This window comes from Bemisia tabaci, chromosome 3 (genome assembly GCF_918797505.1).
Source record: "Bemisia tabaci chromosome 3, PGI_BMITA_v3".
Taxonomy (NCBI): Eukaryota; Metazoa; Arthropoda; class Insecta; order Hemiptera; family Aleyrodidae; genus Bemisia; species Bemisia tabaci.
In genome coordinates this window covers 51,829,466-51,848,142 of record NC_092795.1, presented here as the reverse complement: position 1 = coordinate 51,848,142, position 18,677 = coordinate 51,829,466, and the positions used below count along the sequence as shown (strand labels likewise).

At 39.5% G+C, this 18,677-nt stretch overlaps 1 protein-coding gene across 1 annotated transcript in view; it reads left to right on the top strand.

Annotated features, from left to right (window-relative positions):
* The window catches only part of LOC109036238 (alpha-Mannosidase class I a), a 50,362-nt gene that overhangs the window by 29,559 nt on the left and 2,126 nt on the right, over positions 1-18,677 (top strand). The window contains 6 exon segments of the mRNA XM_019050269.2: positions 11,568-11,786; positions 13,824-14,003; positions 14,539-14,752; positions 15,739-15,894; positions 15,897-15,962; positions 16,722-17,005. Of these exon segments, the coding sequence (XP_018905814.2) occupies positions 11,568-11,786; positions 13,824-14,003; positions 14,539-14,752; positions 15,739-15,894; positions 15,897-15,962; positions 16,722-17,005 (1,119 nt within the window).

Here is an 18,677-nt window from a genome sequence, read left to right as displayed (position 1 = left end):
TCGGCAATAGAATCTTGAAATTTTCAAACTCAAACGTAACCAGTTGCTATTTTTAATATTCTTGAAGTCGTTTTATTCCTTTAGACTAAATATTATCGTACTTTTAATGTGCACCAAGGAAAAAAGGTCGGTTAGAGATACCGAAGTTCAGGTCTTACTAATCACCAGTGGCGAGGTGTGAGTGATCAATATTTTCCCCATTTGAAGCTGTGGTAAAAGATCGATTATCAAGGTGTTCGTTGCAAACACCCTGTTTATCCATCTTTTTCCACGGTTTAAATGGCAGATCAATCGATGTTTCGCAAAGCACGCCAAGCTACTGCTAATTACCGAACTTTTTCGGTTCAGGTAATTGAAGTTATTGGTGCCAGATTGTGCTGAAAATCATCACCATACCCCGTTTAAACCCATCAATGTAAAATATCTCAATTTAATGGCGTAAACTATTCGACTATATTTGACATAAACTATCGACCTTGCGAAAGGTTTTGGTCACAAAAATCGAACTTTGATTCGGTGGACCAAACTTCGGCTTCTGTACCTGAAAACTTCCGTTATTTCGGAATTTTTTTCTTCGTGTAAACATTCTAAAAATTTAAATCGTGTGATCTTGTAACTTTAAACTTATATTCCTCGTCAACTAGTTATAACACAAATTAAATATACTTATCGCTCAATATTCCGCATTTAACCTATATATTTAACCTGTACATACTTTTTTTTGGACCCGTTAGGTTTTTTTACTCTGTGGCTGATGCGTGATCTGAGGAGACCGTGTTTCTTTATTCCGCAAATTTTGCCACGAATTCACCGAAACATAAAGAAGTACAGTACGGCGGTAATTATTTTTAATTTTACCCGCAATAAAATGCAAGCACACTCGGTAACGGAGTAGAAACACAGAGGGCAGCTCTGTGTGTATACCTAGCTATCAGCTTCGCGAGTCTAGGTAGTTAATAGTGTGGCCCGGCGCACATATCATGTAAAAAGTAATTTGCGGTTAATTTTGATCCGTATCGCAAAGGAAGACCTAACGGGCCGTCCCCGTTCAGCAAACCAACTTGAAATGGATTGCCGAGATTGTGATACGGCATCGAAAGCGTTGTCGCTTTTAATGAATTGAGTTGAGTCGCAGTATTTGTGTTCGTGATTTTCCAGCATCTTTCCGCGACTAACTCGTTAAGTCATCGGTGTGCAAAAGTCACGCAACGATATTTCAGGGTTGCCACAGTCAGGGATTACCGGGGAAACCGGGAAATGTCAGGGAATTTTAAAAAGTCACGGAAACCCCGGGAAATGTCAAGGTAAATGACGAATATGTCAGGGAAAATTTCATAAATCACCTTTATTTGCTTTCTAGAATGGATTTGAGGTTTCGAACCACAAATTTTGCCGGAAAACTATTTTCAACTCTGTCTTCTTAACCACCTGTTATAATCTTCAACTGTCTGGAAATTTCACCAAAATTTATCAGGAAATGTCAGGGAATTTTATTTTCCGAATTCTGTGACAACCCTGTAAATATCGCTCAAACTCGTCCCAAAAGACCTCATCCAGTTCGATAATTTTCCCCTTTTTTCCTCAAAAGGACCTGCGATTGGGAAAATTGAATAAATAAAACGCAGGAACGCAGAGGCGATATCTGCAGTTTGAAAGGGATTTAATTATCGGGTTTTTGTTGCCCCCTGGCTATGCGCATTCCGTGTTTCATCGTTTTTTCTACTAAACGAAACCAAAGGATTTCAATCACCACCACCCGGCAAGGTTTTTCCATGTATTTTATTAATTTTATGTATGTTTTTCGGTCAATGAAGGTTGTAACCACCCCAATGCCGTGGGCATTTCATATTCTGCAGGGTGTCCACTGACAGTAAAAACCAGAAAAATCGGAAAATTGGATGGCATTTGTTAAACAAATCAGGAAAATCGGTCATGGATCTGGAAAAGTCCGTCAAGCATTTTTCAACCACGCGCAGTTTACTTAGCACACGTCGCAGAGTTACACATATAATTCATTCCATTTAATATGTGTGTTTGTTAAATCAAACAAGGGTATATTTATTCGAGCCAAAAATCAGGAAATTTCATTTTAAATATCAGAAAAAATTGGTGAAAGTATCAGAAAAATCAAAATTGAAATAGTAGACCCCGTGTCCTGTTTTAGCCTTCAGTTCCTCATTTTGCGTTTTGTTTTCGGGCGGTATCGTTTCTTTGCTCTAAAACTTGTTGATAACAAACTGAAAATATCCTCTGCTTTTGATATTTTCCGTTAGAACAAACTAACCGTTAAGCGACAACGTCGCACAGTGGATCGAGTCAATAGGAGAGGTCGGACAAAATTTGAAAACTTTTAACGCTTTTAACTCCGATTATACAAACTTTAAGGTTCTAAAAGTGGCTCCATTGGTTTCCTCGTGAAATTTTCTTCTCTCAGCACACCTTGAAATTTAAATTGTGACGAAATAAACATCAACATTTGCAGTTTTAGTCAAAAATTTCATGTCCGACCTCTCTAATTGACTCTACCCACTGAGCGTCGTTATTTTGGCTCCGGTAACCTGTCACCAGCCATCATTTTTGTCCCTTAAGTCAATTATTTAATTATTGATACTCGTATCACTCTGTAGAAAGTAGAATGTGGTGTAGTCAATGTAGGTCACACAATGCTTTCGATAAGAGGGAAGAAGGTTGCCTGTTGAATATTCTAGGAGTGAGGTCAGGTTTGAGCACCTGAAAAAATGAGACACGTATCCCGGGAACAACGACATCAACTTCACTTATTCTGACGGATGCAGTGACGATATCGTGGTGACTCTAGTAGATTGGATTTCCCTAAAGTAAACAATGTCAAAATAATCATCCTTCACGCTGCAATGTTCACGGCCTTGACCGCGACCGTTCTTTTTTTTTGTCAGTATATCAAAAGCTCTACGGAAAGCTCAGTTGAACTAGACAAGAGATATCACCCCATCTGACCCGGTCACATTCTTGATTGCACACACGCTCATTCAGATAACGAATCGTTAAACTTGACCGATATTTAATAATGAACTTTGTTTCTCGTCAAAGAGATTCGATTATGTGTACTTATTTACTTTTTTTTAAAGTTCATTTATTGGACTAATTTAATATTTTTTATCTTGACCCTTTGACATTTATGTTCCCCATTGTATTTTCGTTCATTGAAGCAGTACTCGTAAAAGTTTGCCACTGTAATTTACTTCGAAATTCTTGTGAATATGCTCTTAATAATTTAAAAGAAAATTCACGAGGAGTTTCTAAGCATAATGTTCCTTAGTTTTTTTGTAAGAAACATATCATGAGTGGAGCTTTCGCAGTGACGCTAAATACATTCAGATTGATTCTTGTGAAAATCATCCATTTATTAGTAGCAGGAGAAACTAAATCAACCGAAAGTGTCAGGCTGGCAAAGAGAGCACGAGGCTGTTGGATGATAAGGACATTTCCAAATAATTGTGGTGGTACCCCAATAAATTAGATCACTAACCCAAATGTTGCGGCCCTACCACAACTTAAGTTGCGGTAGCATATTACCACAATTATTTTATAATGTCCATTCTGTCCATACCTTCCAAAAATTTTGGGTAGTATACAATTTTAGAGGATAACCCTTACACTTTTTTCCGTGTGAAATTCTCGGAAAAGCCAACGAAAATCGAGGAAAATTACAATAAATATGCGTTTCTGGGGGAATGGGGGATGTCTTGGCATATCTGAAGTGTCAAGACAGCATAATGTTTTCGCCTCGAGTATAGAATTCTTTGAATGAGGCTTGTATGATATTTTTAGGACACTATGAGTCCCCCGCTCTTGTACCGCGCTTCGCGGAACAACCCTCCATCCAGGGCGCTTCAACATTTTTGACGTCATACGTTACGAGTTACCCTTTAAATATTTTTTATTTTGAGTAAGATGTGAAGAAAAATATAGGGTTTTTTTAGAGAATGATTTTATTCGTGTATTTTTGAATAGAATTTGAGCACTTCGGACATTTCTGGCAGCAGTGGTGATGATTTCCGATTCAAGTTCAAGCGCCGCGTGGACGCCCCTACCAAGTGGAGCGGATCGAACCCGGCCGGAATCCGGAATCTGGATGCTCCTGCCGGAACTGTTATTTCATCCGCGCCCAAACGACCAGCATCCGAGCCCGCGGTCTAGCCACGCCGCACAGTAGATCGAGTCAATCGGAGAGGTCGGACAAAATTTGGAAAATTTAAAAGCTCATAACTCCGCTTATACAAAATTTTGAGGTTCCAGAAGTGGGTCTGTTGCTTTCCTCGTTAAATTTTCTTCCGAAAGCACTCCTTGAAATTTAAATTGTGACGAAATAAACATCAAAATTTGCAGTTTTAGTTAATAATATCATGTCCGACCTCTCCAATGGAGATGTTGCAGGAATTTGCTATTTGACTGTTGATTCTTATGTAAAAGTTCGTGAGAAACACGATGGTGCCACTGGTTTTCTCTGAAATCAACTCCCAAGCTCAAAAAAAAGCTTTCAAGTTGAGGCCAAAATGGAGGGGATATTCCACCCTACCCCGAGAGTCCACGTCCACATCAAGACAAACTCTCCACTCAAAGATAGGGAGCAAATAAATTGACAGGGCTGCCACTTTATTTGGGGACTCGAAAACTGAAAACACGGCAACCCTGCTAATGTATTTGCTCCCTATCTTTGCATGGAGAGTTTAACTTGATGTAGAGGTGGACTCTCAGGATAGCGTGGGATATCCTCTCCATTTTGGCCTCAACTTGAGAGCTTTTCTTGAGCTTGGGAGTTGATTTCAGAGAAAACCCGTGGCACCATCGTGTTTCTCGCGAACTTTTACGGAAGAATCAACAGTCAAATCGCAAATTCCTTACACATGCAACATCTCCATTGACCCGGTCCATTGTGCGCCGGTTCGAGTGCCCACTTCCGAGTTCCAGACAACCGCGATGCGTAGAGGCCGGGGGGGCCTCCCGCCTCCCGTTAACCCGATCGGGAAATTAGTCGCGGAAAAGGGGGAAACCCGAAATCGAGCCGCGCCGCGCCACGCCTGTCTGCTAGCGCTCGCGAGACCATGCCCCCCTCCCCCACCTGGGACAGAATCAGGGTTGCCGGCGGTCTGGAAAACCGGGAAAGTCAGAGAATTTTCGGCGGCCGGGAAAAGTCGGAGTAAGTCAGTATATAATTAATGCGTCTAGCATTCAGCGGAAGTGTGTATAATATAAAGGAACACTGGAAAAAAAAACACATTGGATCTAGAGTCCAGACTCTTGAAAACATCAACAAGAAAAAATACTCTTGATTCAATCAGATTTATGCTTAAATCAAAAGGAAATCCGCTCAAATTAAAAGGCTTGGTTCTTGATTTAAGCTTAAATCCGATTGAATCAAGAGTATTGCTTCTTGTCGATGTTTTTAAGTGTCTGGACTCTAGAGCCAATGTGTTTTTTCCCCCCAGTGCGTGGTCGAAGAATTTCAGCAGACAAAAGTAATTTTGCAAAAAAGTGAGCGCAGTCTAGATAACATCAGCGCAACTGGACTAATTCACAAGCTTCATCAAAATAAAACGCAAATTCGAATTACCGTGGGCAATCGAAGACGCGCCCGCGCGCACCATGTATAGCGCCTTCAACATCCCAGAAATACTTCAAACGCTACACCGTTATGACACCGTTGTCGCGCAAATTGCCTATGCTGCGACTACCAGAGTGTACACCGTGGAATATTCTGCACACCCAAGTTTAGGCGATTTTTGCGAATATACGTAAACTTTTGACCTAAAGTCGTAGGTAATATCAACACTCCATCAACGCAACTGCACCACTTTACAAATTTTATCAAAAGCTAGCGCCAATTCGAATTATCCAATGTGTTTTTTTTTTTCCAGTGAAAAATCAAAGTGGAAGTTTTATTTGAATTTCAAGGAAAGTCAGTGAATTAATGCGTCTAGGATTTGGCAGAAGCGAGTGTACTTTAAAGGAAACAATCAATGTGGAAGTTTTATTCAATTAGAGTCAGGGAAAAGTCAAGGAATTTAAAGAAATTCCGAAAATCCTGCGAAATACTGTTTAAAAAACCAATACACTTGAAATTCATCTCAGGATTGAACATTGATGGTTAGGTAGTTAAAGTGAATCAAGAAAAATATAAGTCATTTTTTATTGCATTCCCGAGTTTTATTGAAAGGACGTATTTATGCTAAAATGAACTACGTCCATAGGGTTTGCGAGTAACATAGTCCCTTTTAGCACAAATACGTCCAAATGAAGTACATGTGCGTAGAGAGTTCTTCGGAGCAAAAATCAGTCTTACCCAAAAATAGCCTCATTCCTGGAAAATTCCCTCAATCCGCATTGAAGTCTTAGAAACGCGTCGAGCCTCAATATAAAGGGAGGCAGTATTACTATTTTTCCCCTCATTTTCCCCTAAACATTAGAGATAATATTCAAACAAATACTAAGTCACCAAGTTTCGTCCAAAATATAAATCCACTCGTATTTTTTATATTAGTTTAAAAAAAGGCGAAAAAAAGGTTTTTTCTTTTGCAAGACTTGAGTAACATTGATAATAACTCTCTATTCACGTTCAGGATACCAAAGATTTTTCGTGAATCTAGATTTTTCTGGTGGAGCAACTAAAGCATAAAATGTAAAGTCACAATAGTTTCTAACTCATTTTTTCAAACCCATTCGATGCCCTCTGTCAGAGTGATTCCTAATATCCGAAAGATTCCTAACTATTAGCTCGCATTACAAGCTCCTTACTTTTGGAGATCAACACTAATCCATGTCTCACGATGACTGATGTGTTGAGCCACCTTTTCAACAAACGTGATGGTGGCTGAGTTTGCCTCAGTGGCTCAATTTCATGGAGAAGCTCCAATGCCTCCAGCTCATCGGTGCTGAGAAAAAAAACCCACCAAAACATAATGGTATCAACGCGTGATAATGGCATCAGATCAAATCTCTCGACGGGTCATTCAATCCTCATCATTCGGCGATGATTACCCCTCCCACTAATCCGAAAATATTGATTCATCAGGAGCAACTTTTAGTTCATACATTTAAATATGTCGGATAGCCAGTGAAGGGAGGAGGGGGGAGGGTCCATTATATTCTGATGCAGGTTTCAGTCGTGCTTCCAGTAATGGGATGCCCAAGCCCCAATGGGAACTGGGTCAAATATTTACACTAGTCTGTGTGAATTTCGTCGTTAGGTTTAGGGGGAAAGTACCCAAGTTCGTGTAGACATCTGACCCAGTTCTCATCGTTCACCTCTTGCTCGGAAATGTTACGCAACCGGCAGTGGGAAAAAGGTATCTTCAAAAAGGTTTCGTTTTCGTTGTAATAGCGAGCATCCAACTTTTTCGACATTTCCGCTTTTCCGGTCTCGCGGTTTGCCTGGAATTGTCGAGACTTACCGAGAATTTTTAAAAAAAGGCAGCACTTACACTGGAAATACACGTATTCGGAAATACATGAATACGCGATTTTAAGTTTTCGCCATTTTTCCAATCTACATGAGGAGATCCTTCAGCACATCAGTTAATGAAAGAAGGTGTGATGATATTAAGGGAATCCTTAAAAGTTCTGATAATTTCGAAAAATCTTACCCGCGGCGCGCTGTCACGTTCCGGGCACATTTCGAGCGATTTGTCTTTTAATCCGCCCGTGTTGAGTGTAGAACGGGAAAACCTGGGAAACAGGTTTTCCAGCTCTGCAATGTGTTGTTCGGTCTGTAAAATGTTTATGGCCGAAGATCGAGGGAGAAAATTACTTCTTAACGATCGGAACTTTCTGCCTCCGACCAGGCTGTGAGTGATAATGCGCCGTCGAAGTTATTTCCGAGAAATGAGGGAGAAAAAAATATGTTACATCAGTGCGCAGGTAAACGAACTTTCCCGTAATTATGGATTAACTCCAGCCTTGGTGATCCCCAACAGCTTCGTGGACGTTTTTTAGATGGAATGTGACCTGCCAGGAATGTGCTATTGCGCGAAAATCGACGCGCGAGCCTGAAGTTCGTCTCAAAAATCACTTTATTCTAAAGTCAATTCTTAGGTCGTGATTATTAGTCGTAATAACCGGAGAATATGGATTCGGTCGACATGAATCGATCGAAAAAAAGAAACGGAAATCGATTGGCAGCAATTTTATCAACAATTGATTAAAAACCAGTGTCGATTCAATTGTTATGAATCGATCGAAAAATAATAACATGAACAGATCGACGAACCCGTGAATCGATCGAATCGGTGTCAATCGAGTCGCTGTCGATTGGTTCACGTTTTTATTTCTCGAAAAACAGTAACATGAACCGATCGACAAACCCGTGAATCGATCGAATTTCGCTGATCGAATCGGTGTCGATCGAGTCGCTGTCGATTGGTTCACGTTATACTTTTTTCCATTGATTTATGTCGATCGAATCGATGTCGGATTTGTAATGAATTGTCGATCGGTTCACGTTTTTATTTTTCGATCGCTTCATCTCATTGACCTTCCGCACAAACCCACGCTACGCCGCTACGGCACACATTATCAGTTTTTAAATCGTTCTTGCATCGCACACCTGGGACAATTCGTCATAAATCATAAAAATCATAATAGCGATGGCTGAGGTTAACTTGGCAACCTCGTCCGCAAATTTTCTCTATCGGAAAATGCCACCACTCTCTTTGAAATTACTACGAAGCAATGACTTTCGTTCCTTTTCTACGGAAGTAAAAACCATCTCATTATTAGTTGCGTTATCACGTGTGGCAGTAACCACCCGCGCAGTCGAGCCAGGCATCACTTAACAATTGAAACGGCCCGATAATGCTAGTGCCACTGCGCTCATTGACATACATAACCTCCTTATCGTTCTCGTAGTTACCGCCATCATCGTCAAACTACTAATTTAAGGTGTAATCTTCAGCTGCGTGAAGTAAGAAATTTCTCCGCGCAGGGGGCGCCACCGCTGTGTTTTAGAGTCCGTACAGCACCACGTGAGTCCTTGAGCTTTTATAAAAGTTGAAGGAATTTCTGTTTAAATCGAAGATAAATAAGTTCTAGCTATAACATTCTTCTTCCTATTGACCCTAAAAACAACGTGAAAAGTCATTTCTGAAGCTCTGCAATTTGATCCCAGAAAAAAGTAGGGTTAAGCATGATGACCTTGATGCAACCAATCGCGCTTGATCGCTCTCAGCAGTTGGCAGATATCTCTCTCCCACCGTGAGCTGTCTCTCTCGCACTTACAGATATCCCGTAAGAGAAACTGGGATCAATTTACAGCTTTTATTATTAGACTTTCAAAGCTCGCGTTTGTTTCTAAGGATTCCAGACGTATGCTGCTAGAACTTATGAGTCTTAGAATTTAAGATACCTATTGTGATATTTAAATAATCACTGATTTCGGAGTCGGATTTTAGCAGCGCGACGTGGTGGATTTTTTCGGAACTACAGCTGAAGATTAACCTTAAGCTGTCAGGTCCTTTCAGAGTTTTTACCCGTCACATTTACCCCTACTTGCCTCTGTGCGAGGTAGATGCACTGACCTCGTAGTCAGCATTTTCTCGCTATCTCAATGGTCTGGGGATATCCACACTATAAGGCATTTCGCACATGGAAGCATGGATCATCGTCGCACATGGATTTCGCATCATTTCGAATTGAACACTGGCAAAACAATTTCTTGAGGTATTAATTTGACTTTAAGTGTCGTTTCTTGTCTACAAAATTTGGCTTTTTGTAGTTAAAACCGTGCGGATGTAACATAAAGTTAGTTTTTTTTAAGTTAAAAAACGTTGTTTTGCTAACGTTTTTAACTTAAACTTAACGAAATGACTCTGCGATAAGTATGCAATATGACGCGATGAGAGCGCAAAAATTGATGTAGTTTCAGGCAAAACAACCGTAAACGACATTTCTCCTCCGGAGAGCCAACGAATACAGTACTTGCAAGTAAAATGACGCCTTTTTCTGCCAATTTTTAACCTGAAAATGTGTTTGTTGTGTGTCCAAAACGCAGCCACGAAAGCATGGAGAAGATATAGCACTTACGGCTGTCTTGCCCAACACCAGTCTAACTTTAAAATGAAAAGTACCCTTTCTATATAACTGAATTAAAATTGGTCGATTTTCAATGATCCAAACGATTTCTAAGAGTCTTTCGGACGAAAGGGGGCAATTTGTTAAAGAACGAAGGCTTCTTTCAATACAATTTTCCGCTCAGACGGTAGTAAGCACATTTTTTCGAAACTTCATGTTTGCCCTCACGGCAGAATAAGGTAATATGAAGTAAGAGCCGAAAACCGTACTGTTTGCCCCTGCATGTTCACGTGTAGGCCACCATCCACGCACAAATGAACTCCACTAGAGAGAGCTTTTCTACCCTGTGCCTTCGATCGATCCAAGCATTAACGGCCGATATCCTATTAATGCGAGGGTTAGAGGAGATACGAATTTACTGAATAGAAGTGAGAAGCCTCAAAGCCGGCAGTGCTAATGGGCTGGGGTTACCATCGGTCTCCGTACATATTGAAAGTTGATTGGCACTCCTGTCCAGCAATATCGGAACTTCCGGAAACGGAACGATGATTTGAAAGTTGGTAACACTCTTTTCCTCCGTTAAAATGTATGCACAACAATCGATCCTTAGTGAGAATATCGATATTTTAAATGGATCCAAGTGAAGGAAAAGCAGTATTGCCAACTTTCAAAATCGCCACCGCTATCAATATGGTTCAGGACTTGGGCTCTATTCTTTTTGAGCCAGAGAAAACCCGAGAACTCAAAATATGTGTTTCACGATTACATTGATGCATTGATAATACCGAAGTTTTCAAACACTTTGGAAAGTATGCAGTTTTTTAACTTAACAAATTTTCGAGGCGCTTCAGTTGAATTTCACGAAAAGTTAGTTAAAATTTGTTATCGATTTATCGATTGATCTGTCATTTAAACCTATGGAAAGGGATCGATTATCAGGGTGTTCTCAGCGATGATCGATTAATGATTGATTGACCTTAATGATCGATTCTTTACCATAGTTTCAAATGCAAAAATATCCGAAACCGATCGTTCACGTCTCGCCACTGATTTGAATGATTGATTTTGTTTCCTCGCCTAAGATGTAACGAATCGTCTTTCTTCCGATCTGCGGGCCGATTATTGAAATTGATAGACAAAGCTGTAGACAAAGATGACGAAAGGGATAAGGAGGGAACCTATTGGTGGAAGCTGGTGATTGCAATGGACAAAGGCCGTTGGTAATAGACTAACTAACGGCAACCCACGAGAAACCTGACAGCTAATCCATCATTTTCTCTCTTAGTCTTTATAAACCACACACTTCAACCAATAAGATCGCTCCATACCCCCTATGTCTTCTTTGTCCATAGCTTTGTCTATAAATTTCAATAATCGGCCCGCCGGTGTCAAAGGCCTCTCGTTGCTTGTCCAAGTCACTCTTCATATCTGACTATGGCGGGCCAATTTGAAAAGCGGAAGGATCCGTTTAATTGACGGTGACGTACTGAATTACTGACGTGGGCCTTAATTGTGTGTTGCAGATGACGAAACACGCGTGGGACAGCTACGTGCGGTGGGCCTGGGGGAAGAACGAGCTGCGACCCCTGTCCAAGCGCCCCCACCCGGGCAGCGTCTTCGGGACGACCCCGCTCGGAGTGACCATCGTCGACGGCCTCGACACCCTCTTCATCATGGGCCTCAACGAGGAGTACAAGCAGGGACGCGACTGGGTCGCCCACAACCTCAACGTCGAGGGCCTGGTAAGTTCATCGTGGCCATGACCGGGGTCAACCGGGAAAAATTTGATTCATCGGGAATGAAACATTTCAGGGAAATCTCTTCCAGTAATTAGGATGTCCATGACCGGGATCAACTAGGAATGAACAATTTTCAGCAAAATCGGGAATCTCTTCTAGTAACTAGGATGTTCATGACCAGGATCAACCGGGAAAAAGTAGAATTCATCAGGGAAAAATCAAGGAATCTGTTCCAGTAACTAGGATGTCCATGACGGGATCAACAGGAAACCTGCATTCATAGGGAATGAAACATTTCAGGGAAAAATCAGGGAATCTGTTCCAGTAACTAGGATGTCCATGACCGGGATCAACCGTGAAACGAAAAATTTCAGGAAAAAATCAGGGAATCTGTTCCAGTAACTAGGATGTCCATGACCAGGATCAACCGGGAAAAATGGAATTCATCAGGGAATAAAATCTCAGGGAATCTGTTCCAGTAACTAGGATGTCCATGACAGGACCACGGGAAAAAGAAGAATTCGTCAGGGAATGAAACATTTCAGGGAAAAATCAGGGAATCTGTTCCAGTAACTAGGATGTCCACGACGGGGATCAATCGGGAAAACCTGGAATTCGTCAGGGAATGAAACATTTCAGGGAATAATCAGGGAATCTATCCCAGTAACTAGGATGTCCCTGACCGAGAACAACCGGGAAAAATCGGAATTCGTCAGGGAATGAAACATTTCAGGGAAAAATCAGGGAATCTGTTCCAGTAACCAGAATGTTCATGACGGGGATCAATCGGGGAAAACTGGAATTCATTAGGGAATGAAAAATTTCAGGGAATAATTAGGGAATCTGTTTTAGTAACTAAGATGTCCATGACCGGGAACAACCGGGAAAAACTGGAATTCATCAGGGTATGTAAAATCTCAGGAAAAAATCAGGGAATCTGTTCCAGTAACTAGAATGTCCATGACGGGGATCAATCGGGGAAAACTGGAATTCATCAAGGAATGAAAAATTTTACGGAAAAATCAGGGAATCTGTTCCAGTAACTAGGAATCTCCTCTTCTATCGCTTAGAGACCATTTTGTCTTTAAATTTTGCGGAATAAGTACCTATTGCCATTAAGGCTTATGTTATTGCCAAGGTTGCCACAGTCAGGGAATACCGGGAGAACCGAGAAATGTCGGGAAAAATAACGAAATTTTCAGGGAAAATTGTTGGGCACCTTTATTTGCTGTCTAGAATGGGTTTGACTTTTCGAACAACACATTTTGTCAAAAAACTGTTCCGAATAATGTCTTATTAACCATCTGGCATATCTTCAAGCGTCAGGGAATCTCACCGAAATGTGTCAGGGAATGTCAGGAATTTTATTTCCTAAATTCTGCGACAGTCCTGTAATGCTCGTGAGTCGCCATTATTGACCAGATAATTTAAACCGTTTAAATATCAGGAACGGTTCTGGAATTGAAAATTCAAATGTGCGCCGAAGAATCGTCCGAAAGAAAGATGAAAAAAGTTCGATATTCGTATCTGGAAATCCGGAGGATTATGTAGTTATTCCCAAGACGATCAGTGGCGTGGCGTGAATTGCGATATATCGATTGTTATGTCATTTAAACCCATGGTAAAGAATCGATTATTAAGGTGTTCGCTGCTACCACCCTGTTTATCGATTCTTTCCCATAAGTTTAAATGGCATAACGATCGATATATCGCAAAGCACGCCACGCCACTGAAGACGATCCCGGGGAAGTGGGAGAAACTTTCGGTTTCTCATCAAGGAAATCTTTCTTGAAAATCAGGGAATGAGCACAGTCGAAAATTCCAGACATCGTCGATAATAACCACTATTTCTTTCTCATACTAATGCTGCAAACCTAGGTCTCTCTTTCTTTCCTCTTCTGTAATAAGTCTGATCCCAAATAAGAACACAAATAATGCTGTCAGCATCTTCAAAGTAGGTACCTACATTGCAAATTAAAGTTCCTGCAAAAGTGATCTGCACTAATTTGTCCTCCTCCTCTTTTTTTTTGTTTCCATTAGAATGTAGATCTGTCTGTATTTGAAACCAACATCAGGATTGTTGGAGGACTGATTTCTTGTTTTGCACTGACTGGCGACACACTGCTCCGTGATAAAGCAGAGATGGTGGCGAAGAAATTGCTTCCTGCTTTCCAGACGCCCACTGGTATCCCCAACGCTCTTGTCAATTTCAAAACTGGGGTAAGACCAATGTCTAATGCGTATTATTCATTGTAGTATGAAGATAGCACCTTGAAACTTCCATTGTTTAGCTTTTTCATAAGTAGCCTATTCAAACTTTGTGTAGGTAGTATTTTAACACATGAAGAGTAGTCGAGATAAAAAAAATCAACAAGTGAGGTACTTCGTGAAATTACCTAATGTCCAGTTAGTTAAACTTATTTCTCGAATAAAGGCGTTCTGTTTTAATGTGAAGATTAGTGCTAATTATTAAAAGCAACGTTAAGTAATATGGTTAATTTTACCAAAACTAACACTTTTTGTCATCAAGAAACTAAAATTCAGAATCATGAATTTGAAATTTCTGTGAAAAAAAGGCAATAAATTTGAATTTCTGAAAAAAAGAATAGATTAAAGATCATGAATTGCCAGTTGAAATTAATTCAAAGACATAATGCCAACCTTCAGACAAACAGTCCTGAAGTATGTTTTCGTAAGTTACCCTCAAAGTAACCTATCAGTACTCATGTGCAATTCAAATTTCTACTGTTTACAGGCAAGTAAAAATTACGGCTGGGCAAGCAGTGGTTCAAGTATCCTTTCGGAATTTGGAACACTTCATCTAGAATTTTCGTATCTGTCAGATATTACTGGCAACCCAATCTATCAGACAAAAGTTGATACCGTGAGGAAGGTTCTTCAACAAATTGACAAGCCTCAGGGACTCTATCCCAACTATTTAAATCCCAAAAGTGGTGTTTGGGGACTTCGTAAGTATCTCCGTGAAATTATTTGTTTATAATTTATTGTTCAGAGTTTTCTCTAAGAAAGGCATGAAATAAGTTTGCCACCTTATTTTAAAATTCTCAATTTTGCATTGCAGAATACTTCTCCACTGTTGTTTGAGTTACTTAAGTGTCAGCTCAATGTGCAAGAGATAGATATTATAATGCTATCTCTTTCTTACACATCTGGTCAACAAGTGACGTCCATTATGGTAGTCTCCGATATAAATTTTAATGAATCTTCACTTTGATGTCATACTACTCCGTATTAATGCTACTACACGTTATGGATAAGTTTCTTGTGATAATATGTGCATTTCAATAATTATTGCTCTCAAAAGGCCACTGTAGCAGCGGATCTCCGCAATAAATCACTTACAATTACCTTACGGTGATTACTCACAGGAAGTAAACAAACATTAACGTATCAAAAAAATGTTGCTAAAATACGAGTTTTGCTTTTTACTCTTGTAAAAACGGAGATGCAGCAGTGTAGAAGCATACCTACTTCAACAGTCTATTGGTGAAATGTCTCCTCTGGAAACTCTTAATCGAAGCCGTATGAGACTAAATGTAAGTATTCAGTCAAATCAAGCTGGAATTTTTGCCTTCAGTCTCATTTGGCTTTAACGTAGGGATTTTGGAAGAGATTTTTCACCAATAGACTGCTGATGTATGCTTCTACACTGTTGCATCTCTTTTTTTACACAGAGAATAAAGCAAAATTAGTATTTTGACAAAATTTGTTTGATAGGTTTATGGATGTTTGTTTACCTCCTGCTAAGAATTGCCTTTAAGTCATATACTCTGAAAATCTATCATTTAATGATGTCATTTTCTTGATATTATTTCCAACAAATTCTCTATCAAGCAATCAGGTTGGAATTTTTTTGCTACCTTGATTACATCAGCCATACTTCACTCAATGCCAACAATTGTCTAATTGCTTTCAATTTTTATTTTTTTTTCAGATCACGTTTCTATTGGTGCCCTTGGTGATAGTTTCTATGAGTATTTACTGAAAGCCTGGCTCCAGTCAGGGCGAGAAGATACTGTAGCCAAAACAATGTTTATCGATGCCATGCAGGCAATGACTAGGATACTTTTACAAACATCCCCCGGGGCCTTATGTATTTCTCTGATATGCGCTTTGACCGTCTTGAACATAAGATGGATCATTTAGGTTGTTTTTCTGGTGAGTTTCTCATCTTCAGTTCTTTTACTTAAGTATCAAGCTTGACGAAAATATAAAGTCTGCTTTGCGAAGGAAAAGTTCTTCACAATTGCTGCTATATTTTCTATTCTAAATCTATGATTGAGTATAAAAACATTATTAGAAATGTTTCAATAACATGTTGTCTTGGATTGAACAGAACGATCTCCATCACATTTATCATTTAATTTCCAAGTTTAGGGTGAACGGTTGATGATTATCCCACCTCAACTCTCCCTAAAAAATAGAAACCAATGTCAGATAGTAGTAAATGAAGCTATATAAATGAACTGATCTTTGTATTTTTAAAAAATACATCTGTAAATGGTTATCTTTAAAACCATCTTACCTACAAAAAAAAAATTAATGTTTTGCAAAATTGCAAATTATTGTTACAATTTCAACTCTCCCATCTTAACAATATTCTAGCAGAATGTGCGAAGTAACTTTATATAAGATTTGACACAAATATCTCAATTAGAATATTTTAAATTGTGCTTCACACATTGCTTTTAAATTATTATTCTCAAGACCTATTATGAAGACCAAGAGGCAAAAATCCAGTGCCTATATCAGCGCCTAATTGAATGAATCCGTTGAACATGAATCAAAAGAGAGTTTGAATAACAATGAAAATTGGAATGCAGTATCCAAAGGAAGGATGAGATAATCTAAAATTATTAATGTTGTTGTGAATATGAATATGTAACTGTGTTTATTTCACAATGATGACTGTTTCAGGTGGTTTGATGGGATTAGCTGCTCAGACATTGAATGATAATCACTCAAATCGGTACATGGAGATCGCAGAGGGTATAACTAACACTTGTCACGAATCGTACGATCGGTCTGCAACAAAATTGGGCCCAGAGTCTTTCAAATTTTTGGAGAATGTAGAAGCTAAAGCTATCCGAACAGCGGACAAGTATTATATTTTAAGGCCAGAAGTGATAGAATCCTATTTTATAATGTGGAGACTGACGAAAAAGCAGAAGTACCGAGATTGGGCGTGGGAAGCTGTCCAGGTAATGAACTTGCTGAATCTTCATCTTTATCCCTTTTTTTTCTTCTTCTTTTTTTTGATCTAGAGCTACCTCGATGGTGTACGCAACCATGTATCTCAGTTTGTGAAGTTGCAGACTTCTTGTCATACTTGATTTTTGAAATGGAAAACTACTCAACGGCAATTCTTAAAATCCGGTGTGATATTTCTTCTCTGTGCGAAGAAAATTATGCCAAAACTTCAAGGAATAATGTCTATTTGTTCTCCTTTAAAAAAATAAAATAGGAGCGGAGATTTTCAAACACCGCAAAATGAGATATGTGGTTGCAGACTTACACCATCAATATCTTTCTCTACATTGGAGGGGACTAATCTACTTGAAATTTTTTTTTACATGGACAAATTTTTTGTAAGGACTCTAACTCCTGCTAGAATTGATGTAATTTATTTAAGTACAATTTTTGCGTACATTTCTGGTGGTTGTAAGTAGGTAGAGTTCTCCAAATCGGATCAGTTTTTTTGTTTACCAATTATGTCATTCCAGGAAAAGCCAGTGAATCTGAAAAATGCTTCGTATTGTCAATGAATTTTTAGCAGGAGAGTCAGCTCATGATGAGTGAAAGCTTGACCATGAGGTTGAGGGTCACATTTATTGACTTGATGGATTCTAAAAGAGGGTCATTCCATTGTAACGGGTGTGACAACAATTTAACTTTAAACAAGAATTTGAACTCTTTCTTGGGGTTTAATTAAAAACTGATTTGCAGCAGCAGAAAGAACTTTTTTTATAGATCATTTCAGTTTATCAGAAATTGTTTTTACTTTGTTCCATTCCTCCGAAAAAATTAAAAGGCATGCGTAACGGGTGTGACCGATTTTGGAAGTGAGTTTTTCCTCAGTGAGTGTAAAGTGGAAACTCAGCGAATTTTATGAATGTAAAAATCTGATTAAATTATATGATGAAGCCAAGGGTTTTTGCTTCAACTGCCGATGATCCGTTTTCGATTATCTGTTTTTCTTTCCTTGAAAAACGGGAAAGTTTGCGTAACGGGTGTGACGTAACGGGTGTGACAGATTGTCTCTCTGAGGTCCATCATTTCTGATAGAGTTTAAAAGTTAAAAAACTTACTTTTCTTCTCATACTCTTATTGTAGGCAATCCTAATCAGTAAATCAATCAACAGTTTGACGCATTTTAATGTAGAACATGCCAAAACTACAGTTTGCTACACGGTGTCCCAGACCTACCGTTTGCGTCACGGGTGTGACGTAACGGGTGTGACAAATTGTCTCTCTGAGGTCCATCATTTTTGAGAGAGTTTAAAAGTTAAAAAACTTACTTTTCTTCTCATACTCGTATTGTAGGCAATCCTAAGCAGTAAATCAATCTGCAATATGACGCATTTTAATGTAGAACATGCCAAAACTACATTTTTCTACAGGGTGGCCCAGACTTACCGTCCCAGGGCTTTTCTTCGGGTAGCCCAGGATTCCCCTTTCGTCCCCGCGGTCCTAGACCTCGCATGGCCCAAATTAACCACAAAAAAACCCTGGCACGGTAGGTCTGGGCCTATAGTAAAGTGAAAATATTTCAATCAAATCGGAGAGAGTTCAACGAGTTCTATTTGAAGTCCTTTTGAGATAAGGTGTATTCACTTTAAATACTGAAATATGGCAAAAAAGTAGGCTATCTCT